The 12,653-nt window shown below is 39.9% G+C and overlaps 1 protein-coding gene and 1 pseudogene across 2 annotated transcripts in view; one reads left to right on the forward strand and one right to left on the reverse strand.

The window, feature by feature from the left end:
* Positions 1–12,653, forward strand: part of LOC311620775 (neurofilament light polypeptide-like) — a 1,158,328-nt pseudogene that overhangs the window by 679,366 nt on the left and 466,309 nt on the right. The window lies entirely within an intron of this gene.
* Positions 1–12,653, reverse strand: part of LOC311616286 (fibrous sheath-interacting protein 2-like) — a 60,860-nt gene that overhangs the window by 547 nt on the left and 47,660 nt on the right. The window contains exons 6-7 of the mRNA XM_084871433.1: positions 11,908–12,049; positions 11,324–11,434 (exon numbers count right to left, since the gene is read on the reverse strand). Coding sequence (XP_084727559.1) covers positions 11,324–11,434; positions 11,908–12,049 — 253 coding nt within the window. The remainder of the gene's footprint in view (positions 1–11,323; positions 11,435–11,907; positions 12,050–12,653) is intronic.

Raw genomic sequence — 12,653 nt, forward strand, 5'->3', positions numbered from 1 at the left:
GGGGGGGGGGTGTTTCTCCTCAGCCCAGCCTGCACCCTTTCCAATCCAGGAACCCTCGGGGAATATCCTGAGAATCAGGCTTAAACTGGTAGTCAGACATCCCTCTCTCAATCTGGGACCACTGGTTCCTAACTCTCACCCGCCTGCTGCCTGATCTCCCCTAACTGCCCCCCTGTGAGCTTGATCACCCCAAACCGCCTCTGCCTGCTGGCCTGAGCGCTCCCAACTGCACCCCCACCAGCCTGGTCACCCCTAACTGATTCCCTTTGCCAGCCTGGTTGCCTCCAACTGCCCCCCTCTGCCAACCTGGTCATCCCTAACTACCCCCCCACTGGCCTGGTCACCCCTAATTGCCCTCCTGCTGACCTAGTTCCCCCTTAATTTCCCTCTGTCAGCCTGGTTGCCCCCACCTGCTCCCCCTACCAGCCTGGTTGCCCCCAACTGCCCCCCGCCACCAGTCTGGTGAACCCTTACTGTCCCCATGCTGGCCTGGTTGCCCCTTACAGTCCCCCTGCCAGCCTGATTGCCCCACCACCACCACCACCAGCCTGGTCAACCCTTACTGTCCCCATGTTGATCTGGTTGCCCCTCACTTCCTCCCTACCAGCCTGGTCACCTCAAACTTCCCCTTGCCATCCTGGTCACCCCTAACTGCTCCCTTCTGCTGGCCTGGTTGCCCCTAACTGCCCTCACCACCAGCCTGGTCAGCTTTTACTGCCTCATGCTGACCTGGTTGTCCCCAATACCCCCCCTGCTGGCCTGATCACCACCAACTTCCCCCCTCTGCCAGCCTGGTTGCCTCTAACTGTCCCCATTACCAAACTGGTTGCCCCTTACTACTCCCCCTGCGGGCCTGGTTGCTCCCAACTGCCCCTCTTTGCTGGCCTGGTGGCCCCCAACTTCCCCCCATACTGGCCTGGTCACTCCTAAGTTTTCCCCCTTTTACCCTGGTCACCCCATGCAGCCTGCTGTTTGGTCATCTGTCTGGTTGTTTCTGTCATGATGGCCCCTGGCATTTTATATATTAGGATAGTATAAGATTAAAAATGGCACCAGAGTACATGGCTGCTGCACAGATATAATATGATAGTATATTGGAAATGAATGGTCTTTCAGGACTTTTAAGATTATGCTGAGTACGAATCTGAGAGGGGTGTATATTAAGGGTTAAATTTCCATTTGTGGTCAAACATGATGAGTATATATCAATATTTAATACGTAGATGCAATTTACTTCACTACACATATTCAGAGAACTAGTCCAGTTTCATATATGAAAAGGTTGCTTAATCCATAGCTGTCCTGGGAAGCTGAGGGAATTTCTAAATCATCTTCAATTGGAGGATGTCTGAGTGACTTAACCACAGTCACGCAGGCTGACCATAGGTAAATATGTCATAATACATGAAATGTGACTTCCCTTTGTGAATCTCGGGCCTAATATTGATCCTGGATATATCAGAAAGAATAGGATTGCACAGAGAAAGAACCCCAAATCTCCTCTGAGAGTTCCCTAACTTATTCAGCAATAGAATGGATCAGTACTTGCATGTGAAAAACTAAGGTCTCAGAAAGGCCCACCCTAAAGAATTAGAGAGAACAGCGCTCCCTAGAGGACTTTAAGGGAGAAATTGACAATACAATCGTAATAGGGGGCATTAACATACTACTGATATCACTGGATAGATCTCCTAGACAAAAACATATCAATAAGGAAACAGTGATCCCAAATGATGCACTAGATCAAATAGAAATAACTTATATTTTCATAACATTTTACTTCAAAGCTACAGAATATACATTTTAAAAGATAGACCACAAGTTAGGACAAAAAAATAAATCTCTAAAAGTTCAAGAAGATTGAAATCATATCAAGCATCTTTTAAATGGCAATAAATTAGAAATCAACTACAATAAGAAAATTCAAACACATGGAGGCTAAATATTATGTTATTAAATAATAAACAAGTTACCAATTAAATCAAGGAAGAAATAAAAAACATCCTGGAAACAAATCAAAATTAACCACAAAACCCAAAATCTATGGGACATAGTGAAAGCAGTCATGATAGGGACATTCATAGCACTTCAGGCCTACCTCAGAAAAACAAGATAAAGTAATGTTGTCTAACTCTACAACTTAAAGAATTAGAGAGAAAACAACAAGAAAATCCCAGAATAAGTAAAAGGAAATAATAAAGATTACAACAGAAATAAATGACGTACAGACTACAAAACAACAATACAAAAGATCAATGAAAACAAGACCTAGTTCTTTTGAATTGATAAACCAAATTAATGAAGCATTAGTCATATTCATCAAATAAACAAAGAGGGAGGATCCAAATAAATAAAATCAGAAATGAAAGTTGTGAAGTAACAACTAACCCCACAGAAATACAAAACATTGTAAATAAATAAATAAAATACTAAGAACAACTATATTCCAATGAACTGGACAACCTGGATGAAATATACACATTCCTAGAAAAATAGAATCTTCTAAAACTCAATCAGTAAAAATCAGAAAACCCAAATAGGCCAATACCAACTGGTTAAACAGAAACAGTGATTATAAAATGACCAGCAAACAAAAGCCCAGGTCTGGACTGCTTCACAGGGGAGTTTTACCAAACATTCAAAGAAGAACTAACACCTATACTCCTCAAACTATTTCAAGAAACACAAGAGAAAGGAACACTTTCAAATTCTTTTTATCTGGCCAGCATTATCTTAATTCCAAAACCAGATAAAGATACGACAAAGTAAAAGAATTTCCGGGCCAATATCCCCTATGAACATAGATGCTAAATTTCTCAACAAAATATTACTAAATCAGATTCAGCAATATATTTAAAAGACCATACATCATGACCAAGTGAAGTTTATTACAGGGTTGCAAAGCTGTTATGATTATTTACAAATCAATAGACATGATACATCGCATGAGCAAACTGAAAAACAAAAACAAAAAATCACATAATACCAATATATACAGAAAAAGCATTTGACAAAAATCCAAAACCCTAAAAACTCTCGGCAAAGTGAAAATAGAGGTAGCATATCTCAATATAATAAAGGCCATAAATGACAAATGTACAGCAAACATCATATTCAAGGTGAAAAAACTAAAACAATTTTCCCTAACAACAGGAAAAAGACAGGGATGACCACTTTCAACACTCTTATGTAAAATACTGGCAGTCCTAGCCAAAGAGATCAACCAAGAAGAAGAAATAAAAGGCATCCAAATTGAGAAGGAGGCAGTAAAACTCTCATTATTCACAGATGACATTATATTGTGCATAGAAAAACCTAGACTTCACCAAAGAACTACTAAATTTAATAAATTAATTTGGCAGTGTAGCAGGGTACAAAAGCAACACCCAAAAATCAATGACTTTTTTATACATCAACTAGCGGCCTGGGGCACAAAATTTGTGCATGGGGCAGAGAGGAGGGCAGTACAGGGATGTCCCTCAGCCAGGCCTGCAACCTCTCCAATCTGGGACCTAAAATGGCAGTGAGACATCCCTCTTATAATCCAGGACTGCTGGCTCCTAACTGCTCACCTGCCTGATTGCCCCTAACTGCTTCTGCCTATCAGCCTGATAGCCCCCTAACCACTCCCCTGCTGGCTGATTTACGCCTAACTGCTCCCTTGCCAACCTGATTGTCCCCAACTGCCCTCCCCTGCCACGACCCACCTCCTCTGCTGGGCCCTGCCTCCATTGTGCATATGGCCATCTTGTGATGACATTAGGGCACGATGAGTGACAGCATGACCACCACCTAGACTATTATTAGTATGATAATGAAGATAATGAATTCTCAGAAATAGAAACTAAACAACCAATCCCATTTACCATTGCAACAAAAAAATTAAAGTACTTAGGCAAAAATTTAATCAAGGACGTAAAAGACTTGTACTTGGAAAACTAACGGATGTTGAAAAAAGAGATAGAGGAAGATGTGAACAAGTGAAATAATATATGATGTTCATGGATTGGTGAATTAACATCATTAACATGTCCATACTATCCAAGGCAATCTACAGATTCAACTTACTACCTTATTAAAACACCAATAGTATACTTCACAGATCTAGAACAAGTACTCCAAAGATTTATATAGAGCCAAAAAAGACCCTGAATAGCCTCAGCAATTATGAGAAAGAAGACCAAAGTTGGAGGAATTACACTACCAAATATCAAGTTACACTACAAATCCACTGTAATTCCAAGAGCCTAGTACTGGCACAAGAACAGGCATATAGAGCAATGGAACAAAACAGAGATTCCAAAAATGAGCCCAAGCCATTACACTCAATTAATATTTGACAAAGGAGGCAAAACCATAAAATGGATTCAAGACAATCTCTTCAATAAATGGTGTCAGGAAAATTGGACACATACATGCAAAAAAAAATAAAAGTAGACCACCAACTTACACCATATACAAGAATAAAGTGAAAAGGGATAAAACGTTTAATTACAAGACATAACGCCATAAAAATACTAGAGGAAACCATAGGCAGCAAAATCTCAGACATCTCTCGTAGCCATATGTTTATGGATACATCTCTAAGTGCAAAGGAAACTAAGGAGAAAATAAACAAATGGGACTACATCAAAATAAAAAACTTCTGCACAGCAAAAGAAACCATCAACAAAACAAAAAGGGAGTCCACTTAATGGGAGAACATATTTGGCAATGAGACATTTGATAAAGGGTTAATATCCAAAATATAACTGGCCAGTGTTACTCAGTGGTTAAGTATCTACCTATGAATCAGGAGGTCATGGTTCGATTCCAATTCAGGGCACATGCCTGGGTTGCAGGCTCAGTCCCTAGTAGGGGGTATTGCAGGAGGCAGCTGATCAATGATTCTCTCCTATCACTGATATTTCTATCTGTCCCTGCTTCTCTGTAATAAATAAAAATATTTTTAAAAAATATATATATAATTTATACAACTTAACAAAAGACAATCCAAATTTTAAAAAATGGGCAAAGGAACTAAATAGACACATCTCCAAATAGACACTTCTTCATGAAAAAAAATGCTTAAAGTTACTGATCCTCAGAGAGATCCAAATTAAAATAAAAATAAGGTATTACCCCATATCTGTCAGAATGGCTGTCATCAACAAATTAATAAATGACAAGTGCTGGCTAGATTTGGAAAAAAGGGAACCCTAGCATACTGCTGGTGAGAATTCAGACTGATGCAGCCATTCTGGAATACAGTATAGAATTTTCTCAAAATATTAAATATAAAATTCCCATTTCACCCATTGATCACACATTTAGGAATATATACTCAGAAACCAAAAAACATCCATCGGAAAAAATATAGGCACCCATATGTTCATCCAGGGGTCTTCAAACTACGGCCCACGGGCCACATGCGGCCCGCAGAGGAGTCTGATCCGGCCCGCCAGGTTTTTTGGGCAGTGAGCGCAGCCGAGATGTTACAGTAGGAATTAGTAGTTCATATAGTCCGGCCCTCCAGCTCTCTGAGGGACCGTGATCTGGCCCCCACTTTAAAAAGTTGGAGGACCCCTGAATACTAATAAAAGGGTAATATGCTAATTAGGCCAGATGTCTTCTGGATGTCCATCAGTACATCCATCTGGACAAAGCCATAGCAGCTCTGAGGCCCGGAGCTCACTGCAGCTGTGGACTCAGGCAGCAATGAGCCCTGGTGGCTGCAAACTCAGGACTCAGGCTTTGCAGCCACCGAGGCTGGCAGTGGCAGCAGCAGTGGGGTGATGAGGGTGGTGCCTTCCCCTGATCAGCCCAGTCGCCTCCCACAGAGGGAGGCCAGACTGCAGCTTAGGCCTAAGCCGTCAGTAGGACATCCCCTGAGGGCTCCCAGAATGTGAGAGGGGGCAGACAGGTTTGAGGTACCTCTCCCTCAGTGCTCAAATTTTTATGCACTGGGCCTCTAGTAGTAGCATAATTTATAATAGCTAAGAATTAGAAACAGCCCAAGTGCCCATCAGATTATGAGTGGATAAAAAGCTGTGGTATACTTACCATGGAATACTATGCAGCTATAAAAAAAAAGAAAGAACTCTTACCATTTGCTACAGCATAGATGGACCTTGAGAGTTTTATACTAAGGAAAATAAGCCAGTCAGAGGAAGATTAGTATCACGTGATCTCACTCATATATTGAATCTAATGAATAAAATAAATTGAACAAAATAGATCCAGAGCATAGAAACATGAAACAAACTTATGGATTTCAGAGGGAATATGGGGTACAGGGTGGGTGGAAAGTGATTAATGGGGGAAATTATATGCATATGTTAATAGCCCATGGACACAAACAATAGTATGGTGTAGGCCTGGGAGGAGTGAGTACAGTGTGGAGGGGATTAACATGGGGTGTGGGGGGTGGGGAGGAGGACACCTGTAATACTTATAAAGGTTTTTTTAAAAAAGACAAAAAAGTTGTATACACTGCCAACTCATAACATTTATAAGAAAAGTTAAGGATACCTAAATAAATGGAAACATATTTGTTTCATGAGTTGTAAAACTTATTATCAAGAGATCAATTGACCCAAACTGATCTATTGACTCAACAACATTCCAATCAAAATCTCAGCCAGATTTCTTTATAGAAATTAACAAACTGATTCTAAAATTTATGTGGATATGTTAAAGGACATAATATATTAAAATAGTCAAAATAACTCTAAAAATGAAGAATAAGCTTGAAAGGCTAGTACAACATATTTAAAGAATTACAATAATCAAGATAATAAATTAGACAAATAAGTCAAAGATCAAAAAAGAGTTGAAAAGTAGACTGGTCCAACTTATTTTGTACAAAGATGCAAAGGCAAAAATCTTTTAAAGATTTTTTTAAATGTTTTTATTATTGACCGTTTTAGAAATATCTCCCACATTCCCTCTTTCCTCCCTTCTTTCCAGCCCTGACCCCCTCTAAGTCTTCATTACCCTATTGCTCATGTCCATGGGCTATGTAATTCCTATATAATAAAGAGGTTATATGCAAATTGACCATCACTCCCTCTCACAAGATGGCTGCCCCCATGTGGTCATAAGATGGCCTCTCTGAAGTGGTCACAAGATGGCAGAGGGCAGTTGCGGGGGCAATCAGGCCTGCAAGGGAGCAGTTAGGTATTGAAAAGGCTTGCAGGGAAGTGGTTAGGGGGCTATCAGGCAGGCAGGCAGGTGAGCAGTTGTGAGCCAGCAGTCCTGGATTGTGATAGGAATGTCCAATTGGAGAGGGTGCAGGTTGGGCTGAGGGACACCCTCTCCCCAGTGCACAAATTTTGTGCACCTGGCCTCAAGTAAGTATATAAGTTCTTTGGTTTATCTCTTTTTGTTCCCCCAACCCCACATTGAGGTATGTCAGTCTATTCCATGCCTCCCTGATTTAGGTCTTCTTAGTTGGTCAATTCATTTTGTTCATTAGATCCCACTTTTTTCTTTATCCACTCATCTACTGATGGGCTTTTGGGCTATTTTCAAAGCTTAGCTATTGTAAATAATGCTGCTATGAACATAAGGATGCATATATTCTTTCTGATTGGTGTTTTGGGGGTTTTAGTATATATTTCTAGAAGTGGGATTGCTAGGTCAAACAGATGTTCCCTTTTTAATTTTTTGAGGAAACTCCATACTTTTTTTATAGTGGCTGCACCAACTTGTATTCCCACCAGCAGTGAACTAGGGTTCCCTTCTCTCCACATTCTCACAAGCACTTGTTGTTTATTGATTTTTTTAATGATGGCCATTCTGTCAGGTATGAGGTGATATTATAACCAAAACACCTGGTACTGGCACAAGAACAGGCATGTAGACCAATGGATCAGAACAGAGACCCCAGAAACTGACTAATAGCATTATGGTGAATAAATATTTGACAAAAGAGGCAAGAGCATACAATGGAGTAAAGACAGTGTCTTCAATAAATGGTACTGGGAAAACTAGACAGACACTTAAAAAAAGATTAAATTAGGCCACCAATTTACACCATAAATAAGAAGAAACTCAAGGTGGATAAAATACTTAAATGTAAGGCATGACCATAAAAATTTTAGAAGAAAACATAGGCAGGAAAATCTCAGACATCTCAGGTAACAATATATTTGTGGATACATCTACTAGGGCAAAGGATACTAAGGAGAACATAAACAAATGGGACTATGTCCAAATAAAAAGCTTCTGCACAGAAAAAGAAACCACCATCAAACTGAAAAGGGAACCTACTGAATGGAGAACATATTTTCCAATGATGCATCTGATAAGGGGTTAGTATCCAAAATATATAAAGTACTCGTACAACTCAACAAAAAGAATTAAAACATGTACAGGATTTAAAATGGCAGCAGAGTAAGAGGATGCTGCATGGACACACTCCCAGGAACAAACTGTAATTACTACTAATTCAGAAAAACTTCCTGAATAATCAAAGGAAGACTCGCTGGAGAGAACCCTGATACCCAAGGATCAAAAGTGGAGGCCACATATAGACTGGTAGAAGGGGCAGAGGGGCAAAAGGGCTGGCCAGGGACCCACAGACAGCAACTGAAATTCTGGAGAGATATCTCAGCTCGGGGGGGGGGGGGGGGGGGGGGCCGGGGAGGAGGGGCACTGAGAACTCTGGGATCCAATCCCCAAGCGGGGGCCCCCTCAGAAGAAAGCACCAGAACTGAGAAGGGTGCCCAATAATACCTTGTTACTAAAAGCAGCAGGGTTGCTGCCTGCCTGAAAGACACAGTTGGAAATTCAGGCACCCTCTTAAAGGGTCAATGCAACAAACTCCCTGTGTAGCCACCCACCTTGTACTCCAGCATAGGGGAGGGCAGAATGGACTGGAGCTGTGGGAGCAGAAACCAGGATTGGGGGTTCAGGGTTTAGAGCTCAGAAGGCAGACACCCCCAGTTTTCTGGGCTGAGTCATTTCTTCATGCAGCAGAGGACATCTTCCCCACACAGACATTTGCCTTGCCTGGGGGAATACAGTTAACTCAACCTAATGGAAAACACCTTTCCCAAGGTACAGTGTTCTTAAGGCCACTTAAAAGACTAAAAATAATAATTAGCCTCCAGGCAAAAGGAATTGCCCCACCTTGTTAAAAAAAAAAATAAAAATATAAAAATTAATTAATTAATTAATTTAAAAAATAAAATAAATAAAAACTCTTTTCACATCTGTGGACAATCACCTGAGGGTAATTCAATTTGGTATCCTATCAATCTGTAGGCAGAAACAGTCTCTGGAGACTTTGAATCTTTCCTGATCTAATTAGTCAGAAACAGCATTTGACAGTGTCCTACACTAGAGATTGAGAGGTAAAGCAGATCTATCTAATACATAGTCACAAACCCAAACAGGGAGCCAAAATGAAGAAACAAAGAAACATATCTCATGTCCCCCAAATGTAAGAACAAGAGAATTCTACAGAAGAAGAGATAAATGAAATGGAGATAGGAAATTTATCTGAAACAGAGTTCAGAATAATGATGGTAAAGATGCTCAACAGCGTGAGAAAATACATAGTAACTATGAAAATAAATTTTAAAATTGCATAGCACAAATGAAAAATACATTGATATGAATACACAGAAGATTAGGGGGAAATGAGAATAGAATCAGTGAATTAGAAGGCAAGGTTGAAAATAATCATTCAATCAGAGAACCAAAATTAAAAAAAACAGGAGGACAACTTAAGGGAACTGTGGGACAACATGAAACGTAACTATTAGAATAGCAGGGTGTGCCAGAAAAGGCATAAAGGGAGGAAGAAATAGAGAACATGTTTGAAGAAATAATGGCAGAAAACTTGCTTAACCTGGTAAAGGAAAAACTCACACAATTACAGGAGACACAGAGAACCCCAATTAAGAAGAACCTCAACAGGACCAAACCCAGATACATCATAATTAAAGTGCCAAAAATTAAAGACAATGAGAGAATATTAAAGGCAGTAAAAGAAAAGCAAACTGTTACCTATAAAGAATCTCCCATAAAAATAAAAAAATAAAATAAAATAAAAAAATAAAAAACACCCAAGCACAGTAGCAACTGGAAAGAACTTAAAAAGTAGGAGAACCTACGGGAACTTTGGGACAACACAAAATGAAATAACATCCACATAATAGGAGTTCCAGAAGGAGAGTAAGATGAGCAAGGAATATAAAAGCTGTTTGAAGAAATAATGAAAACTTCCCTGATGTTGGGAAGAAAAAGCCACACAATTACAAGAAGTACAGAGTCCTAAACAAGATGAATGCAAAGAGACCCACACCAAGGCGCATCATAATTAAACCGGGAAACATCAACAACAAAGTAAGAATCTTAAAGGCTGCCACAGAGAAACAAAGTTACCTACAAGGGATCTCCCATTAGAATAGCAATTTATTTCTCAACAGAAACACATCAAGCCAGAAGGGAATGGAATGAAATATATAAAGTGATGCAAAGCAGGGACTGAATCCAAGAATACTATACCCAGCAAGGCTATCATCCAAAATTGAAGGTGAAATCAGAAGCTTCACAGACAAAAGGGGACTAAAGGAGTTTATTACCACCAAGCAAGAAACGCTACCGGGACAGCTGTAAAAAGAAGAAATAGAAAGGGAAGTAGGAACACAGGCATAAAGAATAAAAATGGCGACTAACCTATCAATGATAACCTTAAACATAAATGGATTGAGTGCTTCAATCAAAAGATAGGGATGCTGAAATGGATAAGGAAATGTGACCCATATATTTGCTATCTACAAGAGACACACCTCAGAACAAAGAACTCACACAAACAGTGAAGGTGCAGCCGGCCAGGGAGGTACCGTGGGAGGTTCGCGCCAGGGTGTGCCCAGCCCATCTGGCCCAGTCCTGCCGGCCACTTTCTAATTATTTTCCTCTCAATGTGCACAAATCCCTGCACTGGGGCAGTAGTATCAAATAATAAGGCAGGACTTTTTATATTATAGTCAAAATGTAACATAAATCATTTAGGGCAGTGGACGGCAAACTCATTAGTTAACAGAGCCAAATATCAGCAGTACAACGATTGAAATTTCTTTTGAGAGCCAAATTTTTTAAACTTAAACTTCTTCTAATGCCACTTCCTCAAAATAGACTCTCCCAGGCCATGGTGTTTTGTGGAAGAGCCACACTCAAGGGGCCAAAGATCCACATGTGGCTCGTGAGCCGCATTTTGCCGACCACTAATTTAGGGGGCCCAATCCACTGTCATCTTGTATAGTGTTCTTTCAAAAATCCAAGCTAACAAAAGTTTCTCCTCTAACAACCCAGATTAGGAAGTTAAATCTACCTTTTTGTAATTTTCTCCTCTATTTCTGTGCCGTTGTTCCTCTATCCCAACTTCTCTCCGAACACTTTCTGCAGACTTTGTCAGAAGCAACATCTGTTTTCTCTTCCATTCCTGGAAAGCACAGTGTTACTATAGTTAATGTTTACAGTAACCCTTTGTATTTTTCCACCAACAACAAGCAAATTAGTAGAAGTCAAGAGCCTAACAGAAATCAGGTCAAGTGTAGTGAAAGTCATACAGGGCTTTTGAATGGACTTCTTTCCTTCCTGCACTCCTACTAGGAATGCAGGCATAGTTATTTTTCACTAAATTTTAAAAGGTATCCCCCTCACACTGAGGGTGATCAGGGAGTTAAATGGTGCCTGGGAACTTCCAAAATCCACTCTTTAAGAACAGTTATAACTTGTGGTGTCAGCCTCATTATTTTATGTAACAACTTGTATATCATAGTTTGAAGAAAGATTAATGTGGGTAAATTACTTAGACTTGAAATGACTTCAAGAAATATTATAGACAGCTAAAATTATTTTCAAATAAAACACTAGGCACAATTTTTCTCCTAATATTTTAAATGTATCTCTCACCTCTTCAAATTTTTTACGAAGAATATGTTTTCGTCTTGTTTGTTCCTGCTGTTTTCTTTTTTCTCTTTCCAACCAGAGGAGTTGTTGCTCTTCTCTTGTATGTCCACATTGGTCTAACTTCCTGCTTATCATATCCAAATAACTAAATAAAAGTACAAATGCAAACGAAGGTGAATTGCATGTTTCCCTTACAGTGGCATTAACTGCTTTAATACACTCAGAAACCTCCTTACTCGGTCTTATTTCTTACACTATAAGACTGTTCAGTTTTTCTCTGTTCTATTCATGGATTTGTAAGCCATCTCTCACCATGCTTTGTCATACAGATCTCTCTATCATGTCAGTATCTGTTCTTATGGCCAAGACAGTGGTAAAATGTGGAGCGGGTTCCTTCAAAATATTTTTGTACAGTCTTAGCCATTTTGGCTCCGTGGATAGAGTGTCAACTTGCAGACTGAAGGGTCGTGGGTTCTATTTCAGTCAAGAGCAGGTGCCTTGGTTGCAGGCTCAATCCCTGGCTCTCATCTGGGAGTCAACCAATCAATGTCTCTCTCACATAGATGCTTCTCTCTGTCTTTCCCCCCTTACTTCCACTCTCTGAAAATTATTATAATAAAGAAAATATGCTTGGTTGCGGATTAACAAAAAACACACATTTATTCATAACTCAGTGAGCTTATGCATATGAGTTTGCAAAGAGGGCTAGAATAACTGAAAATTTAATTTCAAATCTATAAAGGGGGGGG

The sequence above is a fragment of the Pipistrellus hanaki genome, assembly GCF_964339955.1.
Source record: "Pipistrellus hanaki genome assembly, chromosome: 1".
In the NCBI taxonomy this organism is placed as follows: Eukaryota; Metazoa; Chordata; class Mammalia; order Chiroptera; family Vespertilionidae; genus Pipistrellus; species Pipistrellus hanaki.